Source organism: Bos javanicus, chromosome 13 (genome assembly GCF_032452875.1).
Source record: "Bos javanicus breed banteng chromosome 13, ARS-OSU_banteng_1.0, whole genome shotgun sequence".
NCBI classification, from domain to species: domain Eukaryota; kingdom Metazoa; phylum Chordata; class Mammalia; order Artiodactyla; family Bovidae; genus Bos; species Bos javanicus.
This window is the reverse complement of record NC_083880.1, coordinates 75,005,269-75,029,108: the sequence shown is the minus strand read 5'-3', so window position 1 is coordinate 75,029,108 and position 23,840 is coordinate 75,005,269. Positions and strand designations below refer to the sequence as shown.

At 56.3% G+C, this 23,840-nt stretch overlaps 1 protein-coding gene across 3 annotated transcripts; it reads left to right on the top strand.

Annotated features, from left to right (window-relative positions):
• The first annotated feature begins 1,768 nt into the window (after positions 1-1,768).
• SLC35C2 (solute carrier family 35 member C2) lies at positions 1,769-11,883 on the top strand. Of its 3 annotated transcripts, XM_061437818.1 has the most exons (10): positions 1,769-1,843; positions 4,194-4,546; positions 4,863-5,013; positions 5,794-5,857; positions 6,356-6,428; positions 6,967-7,135; positions 7,230-7,313; positions 9,580-9,755; positions 10,874-11,003; positions 11,331-11,883. In XM_061437818.1, exons 2-10 carry the CDS (start codon positions 4,427-4,429, stop codon positions 11,459-11,461), a joined length of 1,098 nt encoding a protein of 365 aa, XP_061293802.1. In that variant the 5' UTR covers positions 1,769-1,843; positions 4,194-4,426; the 3' UTR covers positions 11,462-11,883. The 3 variants fall into 3 exon arrangements, with proteins under 3 accessions (XP_061293802.1, XP_061293803.1, XP_061293804.1); XM_061437819.1 differs by lacking the exon at positions 7,230-7,313; XM_061437820.1 differs by lacking the exons at positions 1,769-1,843; positions 4,863-5,013 and having other exon boundaries at positions 4,463-4,546.
• Positions 11,884-23,840: the final 11,957 nt, after the last annotated feature.

Genomic DNA, 23,840 nt, shown 5'->3' with positions numbered 1-23,840 from the left:
GCCTTCTCCTCGCCTGTTTCTCCCACCTGGGATGTTCTCACTTACTCAACTTCCTGAAGTTGAGACCATGCTCATAAAATTTTCAGGCACTCAAAATGTCTCACCAATGTTTACTATTTGTTCCCTCCCAAGATGGACCACCTGACCTGCTTCTTGAGAAACCTATATGCAGATCAGGAAGCAACAGTTAGAACTGGACATGGAACAACAGACTGGTTCCAAATAGGAAAAGGAGTACGTCAAGGCTGTATATTGTCATCCTGTTTATTTAACTTATATGCAGAATACATCATGAGAAACGCTGAGCTGGAAGAAGCACAAGCTGGAATCAAGGTTGCCGGGAGAAATATCAATAACCTCAGATATGCAGATGACACTACCCTTATGGCAGAAAGTGAAGAGGAACTAAAAAGCCTCTTAATTAAAGTGAAAGAGGGGAGTGAAAAAGTTGGCTTAAAGCTCAACATTCAGAAAACGAAGATCATGGCATCTGGTGCCATCACTTCATGGGAAATAGATGGGGAAACAGTGGAAACAGTGTCAGACTTTATTTTGGGGGGCTCCAAAATCACTGTAGATGGTGATTGCAGCCATGAAATTAAAAGACACTTACTCCTTGGAAGGGAAGTTATGACCAACCTAGATAGCATATTCAAAAGCAGAGACATTACTTTGCCAACCAAGGTCCGTCTAGTCAAGGCTATGGTTTTTCCAGTGGTCATGTATGGATATGAGAGTTGGACTGTGAAGAAGGCTGAGCACCGAAGAATTGATGCTTTTGAACTGTGGTGTTGGAGAGGACTCTTGAGAGTCCCTTGGACTGCAAGGAGATCCAACCAGTCCATTCTGAAGGAGATCAGCCCTGGGATTTCTTTGGAAGGAGTGATGCTAAAGCTGAAACTCCAGTACTTTGGCCACCTCATGTGAAGAGTTGACTCATTGGAAAAGACTCTGAGGCTGGGAGGGATTGGGGGCAGGAGGAAAAGGGGACGACAGAGGATGAGATGGCTGGATGGCATCACTGACTCGATGGACGTGAGTCTGAGTGAACTCCAGGAGTTGGTGATGGACAGGGAGGCCTGGTGTGCTGCAATTCATGGGGTTGCAAAGAGTCGGACACGACTGAGTGACTGAACTGAACTGAACTGAACGGATCTTCTAAGTCCTGAAACCTGATGCCTCCGACATCACTCCCTAGCTAGCTTTTTCCCATAGGAAAAAGCCCAGGAGAGATCCAAGTGTTTCCATGGTTGCCCAGCACTGGGTTGCAGCTGCTGCTAAGTCGCTTCAGTCGTGTCCGACTCTGTGCGACCCCATAGACAGCAGCCCACCAGCCTCCCCCGTCCCTGGGATTCTCCAGGCAAGAACCCTGGAGTGGGTTGCCATTTCCTTCTCCAATGCATGAAAGTGAAAAGTCAAAGTGAAGTCGCTCAGTCGTGTCCGACTCTAGCGACCCCATGGACTGCAGCCTACCAGGCTCCTCCGCCCATGGGATTTTCTAGGCAAAAGTACTGGAGTGGGGTGCCATTGCCTTCTCCGCAGGCACCTTGGTTGACCAGGACCTCGGTTGATCACAGGAGACACAACCAAGGTGAATGCTCAGGCCGGGTCCCTGGGGAGCCAAGGCTCACAGCACGCGATTTCGCAGACCGCACGGGAGGACCGGCCCCCGATCCCGCCCAGCCCCGCCCAGCCCCGCCCAACACGACCCCGCCCCCGACACGCTCCGCCCCTAGCCCCGGCCCCACCCCCAGCGGCTTCCGGCAGAAGCGCCCCCTAGCGGCGGCGGTGGGCCTCGCATTTCCGGCAGGAGGATCCGGGCCTGCAGCGCCGGCAGGGCGAGGTGAGTGGGCGCGCGGCGGGCCTTCCGCGCGCTCCCGGGGTTGGAGGGGGACCCGGGCGGGGCTGCAAGCGGGGTCCAGGCTCGGCGCCGCGCGCCGCTGCCGCGGGGCCCATCGGGGTCCTGCTCTTCCCGGGCCTCGGTATCGCGATCGTGGAGGGGCCTGGGCCTCCGCGCTCTTTCCCCGCGCCGGGACCCAGGCGGGCATCGCGCGGACCCGGCCCAGCACTTGGAGAGGCCGCATCCCGCCGTGGGGTGGGAGTCATGGGTGGGTGGTAAACACGTGGACAAACAAGGAAACGTCAGGTAGTGGGAGGTGCCACCAGGATTAGAGGCCCCGCTCCCCACACCCCTACCCCGCCCCAGGCCCCGAGATGTTCAGCCAAGCAAAGATCCGCGGCCGCGAATACAAAGAAGGACACGGACCTGATGTGTTGGACAAATGGCCAGGGGCCAGCGTGGCGGGTGCGGGGTGGGGAGGAGAAGATGAGGTTGCAGAAGCTGGCAGAGGCCGGAGGCTGGGAGGCCTTCCCCTCGGGTCTGCTGAGGAGTTGGGATTAACCCTATGAGGGCCTGGTCTGCTTTCTGTGCTCAGGCCACCTCTGCGGCTGGATGGCTGCCTCCAGGCTGTAGGAGGAATTGGAAGCAGGAACACCAGTGAGGGGCCTCGTTAACTTTCGAAAAGGTGCTCCCTGTGGGCTGGGATCCTCACGGGGACTTCCCGAAGGTGGCGGGCCTGGGCTGGCTCCTTGAAAGAAGGGCAGGATTTGAATAGTGGAGGGAGCGCGTACATGGCAGTGTTGGAGCCGGAACCACTCCAGAAGCCAGAAGATGTAAGAAGACAATTCCCAGCAGGGTGCTGACCGTCCTCATGTGGGAGCCCAGGGCAAACCATGGAGAGGGAGTGCCAAGAGATAGCTCGCCTAGTACCAGCAGCCCCCCCGCCCCCGCCCCACGTTAACAGTTGGCAACATCTGGAGACATTTTTGGTCGTCCCAACTTGTGGGAAAGGGATGCTCCAGGCCTCTTGTGCATAACGACCAGGGATGCAGCTAAACATCCTCCCGTGCACAGACAGGGTTTCTCCCAGCCAAGGATTATCCAGCCCCAAATAGCAGTAACGCCACAGTTGGGCAGCCTTGGTACAGAGGAAGGAGCGTGGGCCTGGAGTTCTGTCAGAGGTGGGTTTGGTGCCCACATGCTCCACTCTGGCCACGTGAAGGAGTCTGACGCGGGGAGCACAGGTTTCCAGAATTTCCCGAAGAGAACCACAGCCTCTGATGTCCTTCGGGCCTTGCACCAGCTCCCACAAGGGGGAGGGGACACAGTAAGCCAGGCTCCAGAGTACAGAACTGAGTGCTTTCCTTTTGGAAAGGACTGGGGGTGGGGGAGGTAAGATATGTCAGATCGGAAGGCTTCCAGAAGGAGGTGGCATTTCAGCAGAGAGGAGCGTGGGGAAGGAGAGACACACAGATGGGGCTGCAGGTGGGTCACACTTGACCCGGGTCCACCTGGTCTTCCCCCCACCCCAACCTGCCAGCTCTGGACGCTCATTAGACTTGGCTGGATTGATAAGGCGGCAGGGCTTGGTTTCATTGGTTTTCTTTGGCTGAGACTTGAAGGCAGGCATCACCTCTTTGGAAATAGTTGTTAGAGGCTAAGGCACAGGAGGCATTAGTTTTCTGGTTCATTTTCAATGCCTCGAAGACCAGATTGTCCCCTGAAAATTACGTGCCCTCTCTCATCGAACCATATAGGGAACACAGGGTGCCAGGCAGCTATAAGCTGTCGTGAACACCACGCCTCCTGTGTGCCTGAGGCTCACCGCCCAACGATGGGGCACACAGCCGGCTCTCAGGCCTGGCACATGTGTGATGACGGAGGAGTGGGGGAGCAGCCATGTCTCGGGGCCTGTGGGGGCAGCGCTCCCCCAGGAAGAGCCATCCGAGCTGATGATCAGTAGAACCGCAGAGGAGGGAATGCAGGGCATGCAGAGCATTCGGCTCCCTGTGTCGGCAGGGAAGAGCCTGATGTGCCTAGGGAAAAGCAGGCCCTGGGTGAGACGGGCAGGCCTCCTTAGCCAGGGGAGGGTCTTGGTCTTGCTGTAAGAGCCCTGGCAGCTGCTGAAGGGCTGCAGCTGCTCTGACATGATTACATTTGCATTTTTAAAAGGTCACTTTGGTGCGAATTCATGGAGAAGAGCTCGAGGTGACAGGAGAGTGGAGGTGACAGGTTGTGGGGAGTCCCGTGGCCTGGGCAGCCCCTGCTCCCTGCAGGCCAGGGCCGGGGTGGCCGTGTTGGGTCACCCGCTCCCTGCCCCAGCCAACCGGCGTGGCCCTTTTCCTCTTTCTAGTCTCAGCTCCGGGGTCCAGCGAGCCGCGTCCACCGTGATCATGGAGAGGGTCAGCTCGGTCCACCAGCCCCGAAGGTGAGGACGGCACCTGGGGCTCCCTGGACGATTCCAGATCATGGAAGCGGCAGCCGGGAGGCGTGCTTGCTGAAAGTCGCAGGCCCAGCCCGACCGGCCCTTCCTGAGGGGCGTCTTCCCGAGAGGTGGTTGCTGCCCCTGCCGGCCAGCGTCTGCGGATGGGGAGGTGTGCCCCCGACGTGGCCTTCGTGTGGAGGGCGGTGCTGACCCTGGGGCTCGTGCTGCTGTACTACTGCTTCTCCATCGGCATCACCTTCTACAACAAGTGGCTGACCAAGGTACACGGGGGGCTGCGGCGCCCCCTAATATTTAGCAGCCTGGCTTCAGCCAGGGCTTCAGCCAGCCAGCCTGGGAGCCAGTCCACACCAGTGGGGGGACAGGGCCTCGCTGGGGAGTCCCCAGAAATACCGGGATGGAGGGGCTTCAGGAAAGGGGGAGACTGGGGAGTGAGCCAGAGCAAACGCGGGGGGTCAGAGGGCCCCTCAAACACTGCAGAGGCCCCTGAACCCGCAGCCAGGCCAGCAGGAGTTGGGGCGCTGGGGGCCAGGGGTAGGCGGTCATGGAGGCGCTCCACTGTGTGCTTGGGCTCCCCAGAGCTTCCACTTCCCCCTCTTCATGACAATGCTGCACTTGGCCGTGATCTTCCTGTTCTCCGCCCTGTCCAGGGCCCTGGCTCAGTGCTCCAGCCACAGGGCCCGCGTGGTGCTGAGCTGGCCGGACTACCTCAGGAGAGTGGCTCCCACCGGTACGTGCCTGCCTGCGGGCCGGAGTGGGGGGCAGCTCAGAGGGAAAGGAAGGCATGAAGCTGAGCCCATCCAGGGTCATTCCTCTCTGTGTCCTCCCTACCCCCACTGCCTCATGGGGGGTGGGCAGGGATGGGGGGGGTGTGGTGGCTTGGCCTACACCCTTGAACACGTGCATCACGGCCTGGAGACGCTGGTCAGAGGGTGCATCACAGCCGGCCCTGAGATGGGGTGCGGGAGCCCAGGGGAGGGACCAGCTGGCGGCCGCGCGGGAGGGCTTCCGGGAGCGGGGACTGTGGGCTGAGCCCTGGGGGGGCACGGGTCCCCTCGGAGGGGAGGCCCCCATGCCCTCGGGAGAGGCTTGGTGCGTGGGCAGGTCTGCCAGGGAACTGAAAGTGTCTCCGGAAGCTGAGGACTCAGCTGTCAGGAGAGGAAACAGAACTGAGAAGGCAGCTGGCTCAGATCCTGGAGGACCAAGTCCTGGGGGTGGGGGACGGTGTGTTTCATCCCGAGGGAGGGAGCCAGTCTGCAGAGTTTCCGGTGGGGGGTCCTCAGGATCAAGTGAACACCCCTCCCTCATGGGGGTGGGGGCGTGGCATTCCTAATATCCAACAAGTGGGAAGCGGTTAGACAGTGGACTGTTGCCCTAATGCTGGAGCAGCCCCCTCCGCTTTAGGGGCATGGGGCCAGGAGTTAACCCTTCAGTTGCTGGGTGGAAAAGAAAGCTCCAGGAGGGCTCCTACCCGGGCGGGGTGTCCCACGGGTGCCCTGTGTCTCCACAGCACTGGCCACAGCGCTGGATGTGGGCTTGTCCAACTGGAGCTTCCTCTACATCACCGTTTCGCTGTGAGTACTGAGCCCTTTGGCCGTCTGTCCAGCAGGCTGGGGCGGGGGGCTGCACCTTCCTGCCAGGTCCCTGCCAGGCAGCAGGGAAGAGGGCATGGAGGGCAGAGGGAGCAGCTATTGCTTATCTCAGATTCTGCGCTTCAGCGAGCCATGTGTGGCTGCCCCCTCTTTCTCCATTTCTCTCTTCCCTCCTTAATCCTGATCTCCGCTAAAGAGCAGGTAAATCACAGGACTCAGGAAGCTCAGTTTTTTTTATTTTCTGGTGATAATCAGAGGCCTCCGAGTCAGAGATTCCGATTAAAGGTCGCGTGTCAACCCAGACGACTCGGCTTCCCTTCTTTGGTCTTTTGTGTCCCTCGGGGCCTGCGGCCCACAGGGAGGTCAGGGGTCTCCCCTGGCCTCCTCCCGCCCCCTGGGGGCACCGAGTGGGCTCCTTTCCTGGCAGTAAGTCCGCGTCGCCGGCTCCAGCAGTGCATCGTGGGGACGTTTCCCTTGCAGGTACACGATGACCAAGTCCTCAGCCGTCCTCTTCATCCTCATCTTCTCTCTGATCTTCAAGCTGGAGGAGCTGGTGAGGCCCCAGCTTTCCTCGTGTCCCGCCAGCCCCCACCGATGCTAAGAATAGAAAGCGGGAGCTGCTCAGTGGCTTGTCCCTGCCTGTGACCAAGGAGGCAAGCCCAGCTCAGTGGCACTCCATCCCTGGGGACAGACCCGGGGCGCTGCTGGAGAAGATTTAGGGACCGGTGTGGCAGGAGCGGTGACCACAGGAGATGGGGTTCAAGGACGTGGGACTGGGGCAGTGGGTCCTGGGGGCTCCCTGCTGTGCAGCTGGGGCCCTTCATGTGCTGGGTCCAGGGGGGCGGTGGGGCCACGTGGGGCCATAGGCCCGCTGTAGGCAGCACTACTGCCCTGTTTCAGGGTCTGGGGTCCATGCCAACCAGGTGTCAGCCCTGGTAACATCGAGTGGAAGGGACCAGCCAGGACCCCAGGGTGGGGCAAGAAGAAGGAGGCCTTGCCCCAGGGGCAGCCAAGATGGTCACTGACCCCCAGTCTCCCAGGCGTGACGAACCCAAGTTGATTGCAGTTGCTCCCCCGCCCTCTGCTTTCAGCGCGCGGCGCTAGTCTTGGTGGTCCTGCTCATCGCCGGGGGCCTCTTCATGTTCACCTACAAGTCGACGCAGTTCAACATCGAGGGCTTCGCCTTGGTGCTGGGTGCCTCTTTCATCGGCGGCATTCGCTGGACCCTCACCCAGATGCTCCTGCAGAAGGCGGAACTTGGTGAGCGAGAGCCCGGGGCACTGGGCAGGTGGAGGCAGGCAGGGTGCAGGCGGGCGGGCCGGGTGGGACGGCTCACACGAGTCACTTTGTGCAGGACTCCAGAATCCCATCGACACCATGTTCCACCTGCAGCCACTCATGTTCCTGGGGCTCTTCCCTCTCTTCGCTGTGTTTGAAGGTACGTGGGGTCATCCACCGCGGGGGGACCTCAGCACAGAGCTCTGATCTCTGCTCGGAGCCCAGCGCTGTGGTAGCTGCAGAGGTTCCAGAGATTAGTGATGGTGGTCCCGACCCTGGCAGTGCCTGGTTTGGGGGTTGGACAGACACTTAAACCAAGGGGCTAGAATCTCGCAGGATAAATGCTACTGAGAAATCCCATGTAAAACACACCAGGCGGTAATGATGGTAAATGCACACAGCCCTCAAGGTATACCAGGGCTGTTCTGATTGTTCCAAACATATCGACTCCTTTAATACTCCCCCAAAACCCCACGTGCCAGTACTAGGACTGCCTCATCTTGCAGATAAACTGCGGCAGAGAGAAGTCAAGATAGCCTTGCTCAAGGTCCCATAGGTCATATACAAGCCAGCCCCTGGCTCTGGAGTCCCTCTCTTAACCGCGATGCCCTCTTTCTCTTACTTGGAGTAGAGTCATCAATGACTCCAGGTTGGTGGCCAGAAAGGCAAGCTGAGGCTTCCCAAACAGTGCATTTTTGGAGAATGAATGGGATTTTGACCCCCTGATGGGGGCGGGCGCCTCATAAAGTGGGAACAGGAGGTTCAGACGTGGAGAGGTGTGTGGGATTGGCCTTGGCTGTTTCTCAGTCAGGCAGTGGAGGAGTGAGGAAGGGGCGGGTGGGCAGTTCCTTCCCCCCTTCCCTCTTCCCCTCCCATGGAAGAGTTAGAAGGATGTGTCTAGCCTGGGTCGGGGGGGCCACCATGTTCCCCTCCCTGACGTTTTGGAATTGGTCTTCGTCCTGTCTGTTAATCCTTCCTTCCAGAGTCCCTTCTGTCCTCAGGGTCATTACAGAGAATTCTGTCCCACATCCATTTAAGTTTCAAGCAGTGAAGCGTCTCAAACCTCTCGGAGAAGATTATTCTGCAGCTCCGTTGTCCAGGAAACTTGTGTTCTGCAGCCTCATTTTTTTTTCCCCTGTTTTAAAATCTCTCTCCATCCCCTCCTTATGCCCCTCACCAAGCCCCACACTCTCCCTCCCTTCCCGGATGTTTACACCATTTCCCCATCTCTGCAAACCCTCACCCGAGAGCCCCTCGTAGTCATCACTTAGCAAAGCTGCATGGATTTAGCTTCTTTAATCTTTTCTGGTAAATTAATCCCCGAAGCGCCTTCATTACTTATGTTGCTCTTCCCCGAATTCCCTTCAATTTGCCGACGCCTTTGCAGTGCTGCCGAGCCCAGCACCAGACGAGATGTCCTGCGTCAGAAGGCTGTGTGCCCAGGGGGCTCCGCATTCTGCTTCTCCTCGGTGCTTCCCTCCAAAAGCCTCACAGGGCTCGGCCAGCCTCCCGCTCCCACGAGTGTCCATTTGCTGAGTCTAGGGCTTACCTTCCCACCAACTTCTACCCCCAGGACCCTTTCCTGTTCTCTCAGATGGGCAGTGCTGGAGAGCCAAGAGTCCTCTGAAAGTCTGGGCACAACTTGGTGTGTGGAGGCCTGTGTGGCTGTCTCTGGAACAAGGGGCCGTGGTTTTGTCGTGTCTTTGAATGTGTGTGTGTTTACTTTTTGAGAACTGTTCATCAAACTATACTGTCCAGCCTGGTCCCTTTTGTTTTGTCAGTGGGGAAACGGTGGTCTCGGCTACACCCCACAGCTCTGTAGTTAGATGAGAAGGTGTGTATGGAGTTTTGTCCCTGGACCCACCTGGAGTGAAGGGCCTCCTCCAGCGGCCCAGGGCACTGACAGTCCTCATGTAGCACCTGGAGTGAAGGGCCTCCTCCAGCAGCCCAGGGCACTGACAGTCCTCATGTAGCAGGTGCCCCATCTTCTTTGGGCCATGGGGTCTCACAGCTGCCAAGGCCACAGGAAGTCACAGCCCACCCCGCCGCCTCCTCCCCAAAGACGGGTGGTACACAGGGTGTGAAGGAGCAAGGCGCTTCCACCTGATGCCCCCTGTGTGCCAGTCCCCCGCTCTAGTCCAGAGGCTCAGAAGCCTCCATCAGGCCCTGTTAGGATCCTTGGCTTGTATCGCCCCTGGGCTCCCTGGCAGCCGGCCCTGCTTTCTGGTTTCCCCAAGTCCCCGGCCATCTGCCTGAGATTCTCTGACACCTCCCGTCCCGGGACTCTGGGCCTCAGACAGGTGGCGGTTGCAGGGAGGGTGGGGTGCAGCTGTGGCAAATCACACCACAGCTGTGGTGGGGTGAGGCCGCCCAGGCAGGCACACCCAGGACGTGGCCCCCCCGCTCTCTCCCCCCATTGCTTCCAGGTCTCCATTTGTCCACATCTGAGAAAATCTTCCGTTTCCAGGACACAGGGCTGCTCCTGCGGGTGCTCGGGAGCCTCTTCCTTGGCGGGATTCTCGCCTTTGGTTTGGGCTTCTCTGAGTTCCTCCTGGTCTCCAGGACCTCCAGCCTCACTCTCTCCATTGCTGGCATTTTTAAGGTACAGTCTTGGAGGCGACCCCAGTCCTGTCTTAGAGGGGAGCCCCTCTCCGGCGGGTGTCCCAACTCCTGCTTCCCAGAGCCCTGCGGGGAAGAGACGGAAGTTCCTGTCTCATCTGGCAGTCAGTCCATCATCATCATGGCCCAGAGTGGGGGTGGGGGGGTGGCGGGGGGGCAGCCCTGCTTCACAGATCGGGAAACAGACATGAAGAGCTGCCCTTACCCAGGGATATACAGCTAGCAGGTGGCCGAGCTGACTCCACTAGGCCCGGGACGTGTTTACATCTTACCAAGAAAGCCAACTCTAGTCATTAGGCAGTGGCCTGGAGTCAGGATTGAGAAGTCCCCAGTCAGACTCATCAGCATAGGGTCCTGTGCTTGGCAGTGATTGATTGACAGTGTCTGCCAGGAGCACAGTGAGGGGTGGTTCTATCACGAGGGCCCTGCGGCTGCTGATCCTGCCTTTACCGCTGTCTAGGAGCCCCTAGCCGTCTCCTTGCATCACTTCTCCCCTTCTTCCCCCCATCTTCACTCACTGCTTCCTGCTCTGGGCTGTGGACAGGCAGATCCTGATCCTGGAGCAGTGTTCCCTGAAACCAGCCGAACAGGGCTCCCTGAGGGTCTCACCCACCCAGTGATGACACGTGAGCCGTGTTTCTCAGAATGTCATCTGATCAGTCCCCTTTGCAGCCCGTGCTTACGAAGAACCCTGTGACCAGTGTGTCCTGTAGAGCCCAGTGTGACTGCACCCACCCCCGCCCACGGCAGCAGAGGCGCTCCGTGCACAGGTGCTTCTGGAAGGGCAGCTGTCCTTCCTGCCTGTGGACGTGGCTGCGGACTTGCTACCCTGTGTCCCCAGCCTGGATTCGGTCTGCCTCTTCCAGTCCGGACAGAATTCTGTGAAAAGCACCTCCCCTCTGTCCACAGTAACACAGAGCAGGGGAGGCCTCAGGCTGGTCCCCAAACTCAGAGAGGCTTCCCCCTTTGCATTACAGGGAGTTTGGGCAGGTCTGCCTCTCCCCTGCGGTGTGACAGCGGCCCCAAGCCCCACCTTCCTTTGCAAGGAGCGTCCCCCGCCCCGGCCCTGAGCACACCCTCTCCCTGCCTCTCTTCCCGCAGGAAGTCTGCACTTTGCTGTTGGCAGCGCATCTTCTGGGTGACCAGATCAGCCTCCTGAACTGGCTGGGCTTTGCCCTCTGCCTCTCAGGAATATCTCTGCACATCGCCCTCAAAGCCCTGCACGCCAGAGGTACCCAGAGCCCCCTTTCTGAAGCCTGTCTCCTGGTGACACTCTCCCCCTGGATCTCCCCTCTGCCCATCCCTGCCAGGAGGCAGGTGGCTCTCGACCCCCCAAGCCATTTGCAGTCCAGTCTGCTCAGTTCAGCTGCCCCTGCCCTGGCTGTTCCTCTAATTAAGGGAGTTTGCCTGGTGATTCGACCACCTCCACTCCTCCAAGAAGTTGTGGGGGTCATCTCCAGGGAGTGGGCGGGGGCCTGGGTCCCTCGGCACGCTCTCCTGTCAGGCTGGGGCAGGCAGATCCTTGCTGGATGTGTGATGCTGCTGTCTCTGTCCCCAGGTGATGGCGCCCCTAAGCCCCTGAAGGGGCTGGGCTCCAACCCCGACCTGGAGCTGCTGCTCCGGAGCAGCCAGCCAGAGGATGAGGACAACGAGGAGGAGGAATACTTTGTGGCCCAGGGGCAGCAGTGAGCAGCCGGGGGACCAGTCAGCGGCTTGGGGACCCGGGTGGTTCCTCCCGGCCGCCGGGCAGCAGTGGGCCCAGCGTCTCCCGGGCCAGGCCTCGGAAGGGCATGCGACCGGTGCTGGGGCCAGGGCAGAGAGCTGGTGTGCCGGGTGCGCGCCAGGCCAGCCTCAGGCCTGGCCGGAGCAGGGGCCCAGCGCACTGGTGTCGCAGCAGGGGCAGGGAGCGGGCTGTTGCAGCCACTCGCCTGGCTCTGAGAGCCAGGATGGTGATTTTAGAGAGAAGACAGGTTTCCGGGGGGCTGGGCTTGGACTGCAGTGCAGTTAGGGACGGGAGGTGGGGACGCTGGGGCCCCCGTCACCTGGAGACTGTCCTTTCTCCGCAAGCAGACCTATTTATAGCTTGGAAATAAAGGGTTTCCAGCCCACTGGCCACCTTGTGCTGCCTGGAGGTGTGGGGGCGGGGGCCCAGCCCCTCCCCTTCCGCCTCCTTCAGCGGACTCGCCTGTGTCTCTTCTCCCGGCCGCCTGTGTGCCCCCCGCCACACCTGCAGGCGGCAAGAACAGGTACTGAGTTTCATATTCTGGGGACTCCAGTGTTTTCACAGCCTGATTTGAATACTGACTCCCGTCATTCACTGTGTGACCTTAAGCAAATTACCTAACCTCTCTGAACCGCAGTCTTTTCATCTGTGGAATGGGGATAATGGTTATCTCAGAGTTGTTCTGAGGACCAAGTCAATGTTGGTAGCAGATCAAACGTTATTTTCGCACATATTCTGAAAGTCCTTTGACAACCATGGAGCCAAGACCCTAAGTGAATAGGCATGCTAAAGTTCACGGCCGGCTCCGTGTGTCTACATGTGTGTCTACGGGACATGTATGGAGGGGTTATGGGCCTCTGGGACCTGGGGCTTCTGCCACCTGCCCACTAGTCTGCAGTCCTCTTCATAAAATGGAGAGAAAGGAGATGAGATGCCCCTCTCTACGTGGCTGCCCTGCCTGGGAGCGGGCAGGCAGGTGGTCCTTCTGGGCCCCAGTGCTCCCAGCACTCACAGCAGGTGGCGCCACCGCACCAGGCTTTGGCTCCGGAAACCGCCCGTAGCTGGGCACCGGCCAAACCCAGGCAGAGTCCTGGGAGGAGGACCCGCCCTGGTGCCTCCAGGTAGAGGGACTTATGAGTTGGTCTAATCAGATCAGAGCCAGGACAGCCCAGCCCATCAAGCCCAGGAGAACGTTCATGTTTTAGAAACAGGTTGACAGACTTTCTCCTTGAAGGACCAGATAGTAAATATTTTCCGTTCGGGGGCCATATGGTCCCTGTGGCAGCTCCTCAAGTCTGCTTTGTGGCGGGAAAGCGGCCACAGACAGAGATACAGAAGCAAAAGGGCGGGGCCGTGTTCCAGGGAACGCTTCCTGCAAAACCAGGGTTCCACCTGCGTGCTGGAGTTTGCCAACCCCTGCTGTAAAAGAAGCCTTAAGAACAACTTTGAGTCCCATGCTGTCTTAGGACTAGGAAAACTGAGGCCCAGGAGGGGGCAGTGAGTAGCCTGAGGCCCCCAGGGCTTCTGGGCCCAGGAGGAATTAGAATCCAGGTCTCCTGCCGCCAGCTCAGCTTCACAACGCAGACTTCTCCCACAAATGGAGGTGTGACACCCAGGACTCCCCCGAGGTGGTGTCTTATCTGGTTCTTGCACCTCCACCCCGCCCTCAGATTCTGTAGGCTCAGAGGGTAGGATTAAAGGAAGCTTGTGCTCCACACCGCTGATGTGGGGAGAGCCAGCAGACAGGAGGGGCCAGGGCCTCCACCTCTGCCAGAGAACCTGCTTGGGATGCAGAATGCTTGGGCGGTGGGGAGAAGCTGCCAGAGCCCCGCTGGCTCAGGTGGATGAGAGCTTCCTGTCTGCTCCCCACTCCATCTCCCTCTCCCCACACAGGGAACAAGTGCTGTCCGGTTCAGTAATTACAGGGTGCAGAGCAGGGGACCCCACTACCAGAACGCTGGGTTCAGTGGCGGCCCCTCACTTAGCACCAATTACCAGCCAAGCCTAGAGGAGGGCTTCCCTCTCCTCCTCCCCCCATCGGGCCCACCCAATCGCCTGGCCTCCCAGGTCAAACAGCGTCACCCTCAGCTTTGAGCCCTGGGAGCACCCATGCTGTCTGCAGCCATTGCATCTCAGGGCTGCAGTGTCGCCATGGCAACTCCATTGCGCACACAGGTTGAAGGAAGCTGAGGATGTGACTTGTCTCCAAGGCTGTGGCGTCTGTCCCCACGAAGCCTCCAGCTCCAGCGCTTCTGCTGAGGAGGGGGCCGGGGAGGAGGGCTGACCCACAGGTTCGAGTTTTAAGTGCTTACATGCCCACCACCTCTCCAGGGGCCTACAGTGGGAAGAAGGTTAATGCCCCCAATATATGAGCATGTCTGCAGTTGGGGGCGTGGTGAGGATGAGAACAAGCTGGAGTTTGCCTGTGGGAGAAAGCTGAGACATCAGGCTGGACCGGGAATACCCTCATCTTCCTTCTGGTACCCTCTCTGCCAGGAGTGCTTAGGGGATCACATCTTACCTGTTAACACTCCATTCTGCTGAGAAAAACCTAGAAGTTCCAGTGGCTTCTGGACAGTAGAGTGGACAGTAGAGTTCCACAGCACCAAGAGAACTGTCTTTGTGAAACTTGCCACAGCTTGCTGCATCACAGACTAACAGACTGAGTGCGATTGCTGATTTGCAATCCAGAGAGCTGAGGGTGGGGACCCCAGATCATCCACCGGGGCCGACAGCATTCGGTGAGCGCGGGCCGTGTGCCAGACACTGCTGGACCTGGGACAGAGACTGTGTCCTTGGAGAGACGGCAGACAGGGCCATCATTCCTCCCGCGCAGGGAAGCGTTGAGGCACGGGACGAAGGGAGTGGGGAGGAGACCACAGTGGACATTCACCAGGCACCTTCTAAGCCTCTCACGTCAGTCATTTAATCTCTAACAAGCCCAATACAGTCAAAATTGATTGTACCTATTTTCATTGCTGTGGAAACTGAGCTCAGAGACATTGAGCATGATAGTGCCTAAGAACACAGCCTCGGGATTCCACCAGACCTGGGTTCACATCCCTCCTTGGCCCTGGGATCAACTGTGTGTCTCGGGCATGCCGCTGATCCCCTCTGAGCCCATGTCCTTTTCTGTAAAGATGAAATGATAATATATATCTTTTAGCGAAGCTGTTGTGAAGATGAACTAGTGTATGTAAAGCAGTTAACACATACGGGACACACAGTAATAACCATTCAGCAAACGTCAGCCGTGGGGATGCGACATAAATTGCCTGGATGACAAAGCAAGTGAGAGGCAGAGTCAACACTGAGGTCCTGGCCTTTGAGGTCACCGTCCCTGCTGCCATGCCTGGAACAGTGGAGACACTTGACAGACACGTGTTTCATGAAGGAATTTCCAACAGTGGAAAGTGAAGTGAGGTTTTCCCCGGGTTCCGAGGACTAGTCTAACTTCTAAATGATCTGCCAAACAAGAAAAGGCTGTCCCCTCACCACCACCCATCCCTGCCGGCCTCCCAGCCATCCCCTTGAGCCTCCATCCTAACCACACAGCCTTGACATCAGCCGGGCCCCTTTGACCTTGTTTCATAGTAACCAGTTAGCCTGACTTCTGTTCCCATGGTTATACAGTTTCGTTGGCAACTAGTACATTTCCCCAGAAACACCCACAAGCCCTAGTCCGGCTGGCGTCCTGCCGACGGGTTCATCTTTTTCTCCTGGATATCTGATGAGAACTCTCCTGCTGGGCCAACAGAGGGACAGAACAGAGAAGCAGGAGGAAATGCACTCAAATGCATTCAAGAACTGTTTCTGGAGCAAGTCCCCCCATGCCCTGCCCAGTGAGAGCTGCTGGAGATACACAAGGCATTATAGATGCTGTTGCTGTCCTCAAGAAGCTTCTGCAGGGCTTTTAAATCTAATGGGTTTCCTGGGAAGTATACCCAGAGGTAAAGATTAAAGTCCATGATGTTATTTAGAGAGGGGGTTTGGAAAAACACCTGCAGAAGGGAGGCAACAGAGGCAGGTTTCAGCGGAGGGAGGAGTCAAGCTTCAAGGCAGGTGCGACAAAGGCCTCAGTCAACCCCATGGGGAGCTTTGGAGCTGGGATGACCCTGCAGAGCTGTCAAAAGCCAAGGTGAGAGAGGTTCAGGCCTTCACGCTTCCACACTGGTCTGTCATTGGAATTGAGTCTACCCTGGAAGGAGGCACAGCCTTGGGTGAGACAGTTTTCTTCCAATCAAGACAGGTCTCCAAAGAGGGCTGACCATCCCTCCAGCCACACTCCCAGGGGCTCATGGAGTAAGTCTTTCATTCCCAAAGGGCGACCTGCAGCCCATCACAGCATCCACCACACACAGCGTCCACAGTCTGGCCCAAGGTCACTCACCTCCCTCGCCCCCAAGTGCACCCGGGAGCCCTCATGGTGGGGCTCACACCTCCCAGTACCCGCCTTCTGCTTGTCTGCTCTGCAGATGACCAGAGATCCCTGAGGAGGAAAGCAACATCTGACACGTATGAGCATTTTCCTAGGGGAGGGTCTCTTGACCCCCCCTCCAGAGATTAAGAACCACTAGCCCAAGGAAAGTGAGACTTATCCAAAACTTCAGAACATGATCAGAGATGCACAGTATTAGTGCTCAGTGAATACCAGCGGATGGATGAAGGATGGGTGGATGGATAAATGGGCGGATGGATAGATGCCAAAACAAGACAGTGTGGAAGGCAGAGAAAAAGGAGCGACCAACTCTGCCTGGGGCAGGAGGAAAGCAAAGATTCCCAGTAGCAGCTGTCCCTTTTGAAGTGAGCCTTGAAGACTGGATAGGAGTTGCCAAGCAGACGGATGGAGACAGGCATACCAGGCAGGGGCAAGGGCAGACGCAGGCGCAGTTGTGAGCGAACGTGGGGACAGTGCGTTTCACCCCCACGGGAATTAGCTCACCATGGCAGGTCACAGGTGCACACAGGTAACGTGGGGGGGGGGGGGGTCTTCTCCTTTAGAAAGCTCCCAGGTTCCCAGGAGGTGTCTTGATAGGAATTACTCATGTTGTTCTTGAACAGGTAGGTATCTCTTCTCCACGCCACCAACACTTTACCTGCAGGTGGGAGGGTGGGGGAAGTCCTAAAGATAACCCCACCCAAGCCAAGGGCATCTGGTCATTTACCACGTCCTTACCCATCTTTCGCCTTTGCAGTCCATCCCTGGGAGGTCGGTGGTACCAGTCGCCCCACTTTGCAGAGGAGAAACAGGCTCCAGGAGCCAGGTGACTCGCCCAAGGTCACTCACCTCCCTCGCCCCCAAGCATAGCCAGGAGCCCTCACAGCAGATCTGACACCTCCCAGCGCTCTCTTTTCCACTTCTCTGCTCTGCAGCCGTCTACTAGGATGCCAGGAGCCTCACCCACCTCCTGGGATTCCGCCCTTCTGGTTAGCGACCGGAAGAATTGCCGGCCGCAGGGGGACCAAGGGCCTGGGGCAACCGCATCCCGCTGGCCATGTTTTGCTCTGGGAGGAATCCCCCACTGAGCCAAAGCCTCCGTCCTGTTCCAGGGCTGCCCCATGAATTAAACATGCCCCCGTGGTTAACTCAGTAATGCTTTTATTAATAGTTAATTACTCAGTGCGCACTGGGGAAATGAGGCTCACTCAGGCCTCGTAAATTAAGGCAGTGATCTCGTGAAAGAAGCCAATGGGAGTTCATTACCCCCTCTGTCGCCGCACCCCCTGGCTGGCCATTTAGCGGCGCTAAACGACGGGGTGGGCGGAGGAGGGGACCTTCCCTGGGTGGCGGTGGGAAGCGGCGGATGAACATACTCCAGTTTCCTAAGTGGAAGGGCCTGAGCTGGGTGTGGCGAGACCTGTCGGCCTGGGGATGTGATGCCCTGGCGGTTGTCATCGGCCTGTGTCCTTGTCACTTCCCGGGACTCGGCGCGGGCCCCCAGGGACTCCGGTCCGGGGCAGGGCCCCCTGTCCCAGGCCGGGAGGAGCGGGTCCCGGCGCTCCCGCCGCGGGCTCCCTCCCCAACGCCGTCTTTCTCTTCTCAGCGGTGTCAGGCTTCCCCGGCTGGGTTTTTGTTGTGGCTGAAGCCAATTTCCCATCCTGATTTTGCGGCTGAGCTGAAGAAGGGGCTTGTGCTAACCTGGTTTAGCTTTTCTAAATTTAACTTTCTCCCATGTTTTGTTACCCCAGAGACAGAAGCCCCTCTGTTTATCTTCCTGGGAAATGAAAGCAAGCCTCTGCTTTGAATCTACTACGTGCCAGAAGTGTCCCCGCACCCCCTCCGACACCCCCCACCTCCGCCCCGCCCCGGCCGGGGTTTATGTCGATTGGTTCTCAGGTTCAGCTGAGCCTTTGGGTCAGTGACCGTGCCTCCCTGGGTTTCCATTTCTTCACGTGAAAATGAAGATCATAATACTACCTGCTTCTGGAGTTACCGTGATGATTAAGTGAAGTAATAGATGTGACATACTTCGAATCCTGCTGAATACATAGTAAGTTCTCTCTAAGGGGCAGCTACTATTATTATTTCTACAACTGCACGGCCATTTTACAGATGAGCAAAGTGAGGTTTTAAATCTTTGTTTTGACTTCTTCGAGGATGCTGGACCCAGAACTTCATGTGGCCAGCACTCATCACTTCCCTTCTGTGGAGCCAAAGCCAGGCGCCAGTCTCTCCTCCAGAAAGGCACACTGGCCAAGTCCCAGCAGCCAGGGAAGATGTGTCCCTGCCTTGATGCAGAGCCCTGCCGAGGCAGCCCAGGCTGAGACACAGGAGCGCAGACGCTGTTGCTGGGCTGGCCTGGGTTCAAATCCCACCACACCCACTAGCTGTCACGTGCATCCCTGCTGCCCCAGCTTCCATTTTGGGCAAAATAGGCTCCTGGTAGCACCTACCTCCTTGCACGGTCATAAGGATTTATGCTTGAAAGCGCCTCACACCCCTTAGCCTTCTCCGAGAGCTCCCTGCACCTGGACTCACAAAACCCCTCCCTCCCTGGGTTGTTGGAGGCCCCCATGGAGATGATGGCATCCAACTGCCTTCAAGCAGGAAATTGTGAAAGAACCGAGCTGCTGGTGTTCTCTGCTCAACGGTGGAGATTTTTGGAGAGCCTCCGAGGTTAAACAGGCTTCCCAGGTATCTAAGTGGTAAAGAATCTGCCTGCCATTGCAGGAGACACAGGAGATGCGGGCTTGATCCCTGGATTAGGAAGATCCCCTGGGGGAGAAAATGGCAACCCACTCCAGTAGGCTTGCCTGAAAAATTCCACAGACAGAGGAAACTGGCAGGCTACAGTCCAGGAGGTCACAAAGAGTTAGGCACGACTGAGGCCTGAGCATGCGTGCCGAGGTTAAATACTCGAGGTTGAAACCCCACAGATGCTCTGTCCCCTGGCCTGATGAGGATTCTCCTGGGACAAGTGATGCAGAGGGTTGGGGACAGGTGGCCTCCTGAAACCCACTCAGGCTACGAATTGCCTTGCAGGCGAAGGTCAGCCTCTCTTCAGTGACCCCACCTCCAAACTGCCAGAGCCACACACAGGGGCAAGAAGTCCCGGCAGGAGCTTGAGGAGTGCGGCTCCAGGTTCATCTATAATACGTGGCGTTAGATTTAAATGTCACTGCTGCGGGCGGCTGACCCAGGTCCCCACACAATGGGCCACGAGGGCCGCCTTCACCGCCTCTTCATCTTCCTGGCGGTAGCTGACCAAAGGGAGGGAGATTTGGTTTCTTAAAAAACTAAACAGTTGTTGAGCACTCTGGCGTTGCCTGGGCAACAGCCGAGGGGGAGAGAGAAGCATCTTATTGTTTAAAGTTATTCTTGCTCAATTTCAAAGGGTTGTTCTGAAAAGACCCGAATCGTCCAAGCAGCCAGGTCGGTCCTCTCTCCCTCTATTTCTTCCTCTCTCTCCCCTGGCCCGGCCAGCCATGCAATCCTGGCTCCTGTCTTCCGTCAGCCCCCAGCCCCGTCTTCCCAATCGGGGGCTGTGGGAGGGGTCCTGGCCGTGCTGAACATCAGGACCTGGGAGATAATTCCCTCCTGTTCTGTGTGTTCACCCCCCGGCCCAGGGGCCTCGTATGGAATAAACACACGAGTAACAGGCCAGCAAGGAGGATCCCTGCTCCCCCACTCCACGGGCTGCTTTGTCAGCCACCCGACCTGGGATATGGACATGAGTTTGGCTCCGTGACTTAGAAGTCAGCTCACAGAAGTGCCTGAACTTGGTGGAGTAGGGGCGGGAGGAGTCCCGGCCATATAACCCAGAGGTGGGCATCTCGGTCCTCAGGCCCAGCCTGGGCAAGACCAAGGTGACTCTTGTGCCAGGTCATTGCTCAGGAGCCGGGGCTGAGTGTAGCCCTGTGCCCCTCTACCCTTTGAGTGACACTGTTTTGGAATTGTTTACGCGTCTCTCTTCCCCATGAGACTGTCAACTCCCTGACAGCAGAGGCGCATCTATTCATCTCTGTGTATTCTTGTAAGCTGCCTCAAATCCTTTCAGGAGCAAGGCAAATTCTGACAATTTAGATGAGACAAACATATATTTTTAATTAAAACTGTTTAGATGGTGAATACATACATACGATGCAAAATTCAAAGTTCAAAAGGAATGAGTACCCATGTCTCCTGCTGCCGTGTCTCCCTCTATGGGGACAGCCGTGGTTTTCTTCTGATGTTTCCTTCCAGAGAGGTCCTACTCATATAGAGGCAAATGGGCATCACACAAAATATATCAGTCACATCTCTAGCTCCTGTGTCTAGCACAAGGCCCAGAATACATAGATGCTTGATAAAAGTTTGTCAGATAGCTGGACATACAAACAGAGGGATGGATAGATGGAGGGTTGGGTATTGCATGCATGGGTGGATGGCTGGAGGATGGATGGGTGGGTGGATAGATGGATGACTGGATGGACAGAGGGATGGATGGATGAATAGAGGGATAGACTGATGGGTAATTGGATGGATGGTTGGGCGGATGGATGGATAGAGGGATAGACTGATGGGTAATTGGATGGATGGGTGGGTGGATGGATGGATGACTGGATGGACAGAGGGATGGATGGATGGATAGAGGGATGGACTCATGGGTAGTTGGATGGATGGTTGGGTGGATGGATGGATAGAGGATTAGACTGATGGGTAATTGGATGGATGGATGGGTGGGTGGATGGATGGATGGATGGTTGGATGGGTGGGTGTAGCTCTTGTACTGTTAGCTCCCTTTTCCCCCAGGTGTCTGAGTTCCCCGACCAGGAGTTCCTTGAGAGAAACATGGAGACCCAGCATCAGACCCGTTGGCCTGTGTTCTTCAGATGGAGACATTTAATAGGTAGTTGGGTTGTGGCGTCTTATTTCACTGCTAATAACAGAGATCTAATGACAATGGCGTGAGTCCATAAAGGTTTTCTTTTTCTTTGACGAGTTTGATAGGGGTTCAACCCTCAATGATACCAGAGTTGGGAAAAACGAACAGAGAGGAGGCACTTTCCTTTCCATCACTCTCCACTCCAGGATTTCACCCATTTAGGGCCACAGACCCCTGGGCCTCTGGTGAAGCCTATGGACTCCTTCCCCAAATAGCCTTTTTAAATACATAGAAGATACATAGAATTACAAAAGAAGCCAATTATACTGAAATAGGGAGGCGCTAGTGGTAAAGAACCCGCCTGCAAATGCAGGAGACAGAAGAGGTGCAGGTTCAACCCCTCAGTTGGAGAGATCCCTTGAAGGAGGGCATGGCAACCCACTCCAGTATTCTTGCCTGGAGAATCCCATGGACAGAGGAACCTGGTGGGCTACAGTCCATAGGGTTGCAGAGTCAAACACAACTGAAGTGACTTAGCATAGTGAAATCGAGTTTTCAAAATATTTACAAAACAAATGTGTGATACAGCCCTATAGGTGCTTCTCTATTAACGCACTAGATAACAAGATCTAGCGACACCTCTATTAACTCCCACAATTTTGAAGCGCTGATGAGTGTCAATGATATTTTAAAATGTCTGCAACCGCTGTAATGTGATAGGAAATAATCTGATTTCTGCTGGTGACAAAGTCACAGCATTGCCAGTACTACACGGTGTGTTGCCCACATTTATAATCGAGGAGAAATGCTATATTTCATGGAACGAGTGAAATAAAAATGTAAATCTCCCCCTTTTGATTTCACTGACCCCCTGAATTCTGTCTGTAGCTCCCTCGGAGGAGTCTGGTTTGTTTGATTTTGGTTTTCTTGAAAGCCCCTCTCTCTGTTGACACTACATATTTATTTATCAATAACTTGCTGACTGTCAGGTCTGTCCAGGAGGGCAGGGGTTTTATCTGTTCTACTGCTGTATCTCCAGGACTTAGAGCACTGCCAGGCACATAAGGGATCAATACCTATGTATTTTTAAATAAATAAAACAAGCAAGGGATGAGGCTAGAGAGACAGGGATGCTGGAGGCAGAGCTGAGGGACCTTGAACACCACACTCAGGGGCATGGCTGTGACCGGTGGTGATGGACTCACCCTGGAAGGAAGGATGCAGACTGGGGAGATGAGAGATGGCCCAGGCTGCCTTCCCGAGGAAGGCATGGGAGAGAGGCGCTGGCATCAGCCACTTGGCACCAGCGGTGAATGTCAGCAGCCACTTCACAGACAGCAGCTGGCTATTCGGAACCAGGGGTTTTGTAGCAACTTGAGAATCCCAGGAAAGGACAAACTTCTGGAATCAGCCCTCCTTCAGCCTCTTGCTCCTTAATTGCATGCAGCTGAACAGGTCACATAAACGTTCTACACCTCTGTCTCTGCAGCTTGAAAATGGGGAGGGACGGTTGAGGAGTCAGCAGGGAAAGTGATGGATCTAAAGCAGCCAGCTCTGTGCCAGGTGTGTGACTGACACTCAACAGACCACTGTCACTGTTAACACGTAGCAATGCCGGACGATGGACCCTAGTCCCTCACTCCTCGCTTTCCTGAACGAGCCACTTTATCATCCAGCCCATAAATGGGGGGCTGGATGAGGGAAGGCAGGCACCAGAGGAAACAGTCCCTGGTGGAGAGAAAAAGCAAGTTCTGGAGTTAGGCAGATCTGGGTTCAAATCCACTGAACATCACTGTTCTCATCAGAAAACAAGGCTGGAACCTTCCTAGTGCAGTGAGGAGTGCTGGATACAAATGATGTCGCAGCAGAGCCCATGAATACATGATCACAGCCCCAGCCCCGTGCTAGGCAAGGATGGGGAGAAACAAGAGGAATAATCCCCCACTTCTGTCCAGAGGTCTACACTTTCTAAAGCACTCTTTCACCCCCATGATTTCACTGGAGCTTCACTTCCGCCCTTCACGAGGAGCAGGACTGAGAGTTTGATGCTCATTTGACAAACGGGGGCACAAGAGCTCACGTGGAGATGGACTCAGGGAAACAATCTGCTCAAAGGTCGCACAGCCGGTGAGACTTCGGGACGGACACAAAGCCAGGTATCTCAGCCTGCGTCTCTTTCCCGCTCAGCTGCTTAGGTATTCATCCGTTCAACGGAGAGTCCCTGAGCTAAGACCCAAAGATAAAGGAACAGACAGGACTTCCACCCTCGAGGAACTTGGACCCTGGTGGCAAAGGACACAGAGATCTCTTCCGAGGCTGCACCAATCCCAGGGAAGACCCGGGTCTGCTCACGGATGACAGATGGGGAAGCCCTCTGAGTCCAGAGTCACAGCTTTGTGTGCCAACCTTGGGCAGTGAGCAGGAATGGAAGTCTTCTCTGCCCTCAGGGTTGAAATTCACTTGTTAACAAGCCCAGAGATTTGCACCAGGATCTTAGCATCGACATGAGTCCTAAAATAAAGGGTTTCGTGGCCAGAGGCCTTCGGGAAAAGCTGCACATCTCTCACCCTCTCTGAGTCACCCTGCTCTGTATCATATGTACTCCACGTCCCTGAAAAATCCTGCAGAAAAGAACCCTATTTAACTTGATGCTAACCAGACATGCTTAACCACGTGAATGGCTTTTTTTTTTTTCAACCCATACCCACTATTTTGGGAATATGCAGGCAGTGGGAAAGAGCATGGGGGTTCTGGAGCCAGTGACTTGGTCTGAAGCCCAGCCTTAGATGTGATTAGTGCTTGGTAGACTGTGGAAACATTATAACCCAGAAGAGGGGAAGTGACTTGCCCAAGGTCACTCAGCACCAGACCTTGAATCCAGGTTTCTACTCTATTGATAATGTGAGAGGTGTCCTTAGGGCATATGTTACTTTGCTTCCCCTCTGACAGGGGTGGCTCTGACAACTTGCTGGTGGGTATAGTTGGAGTCTACTAGTCTAAGCAACGGAGAAGGCAATGGCACCCCACTCCAGTACTCTTG

Coding starts and splice junctions, on each gene's coding strand:
- SLC35C2 (XM_061437818.1), top strand. CDS start 4,427: ATGGGGAGGTGTGCCCCCGACGTGGCCTTCGTGTGGAGGGCGGTGCTG. Junction 4,547..4,862: donor ACAACAAGTGGCTGACCAAG/GTACACGGGGGG, acceptor TGGGCTCCCCAG/AGCTTCCACTTCCCCCTCTT. Junction 5,014..5,793: donor CAGGAGAGTGGCTCCCACCG/GTACGTGCCTGC, acceptor GTGTCTCCACAG/CACTGGCCACAGCGCTGGAT.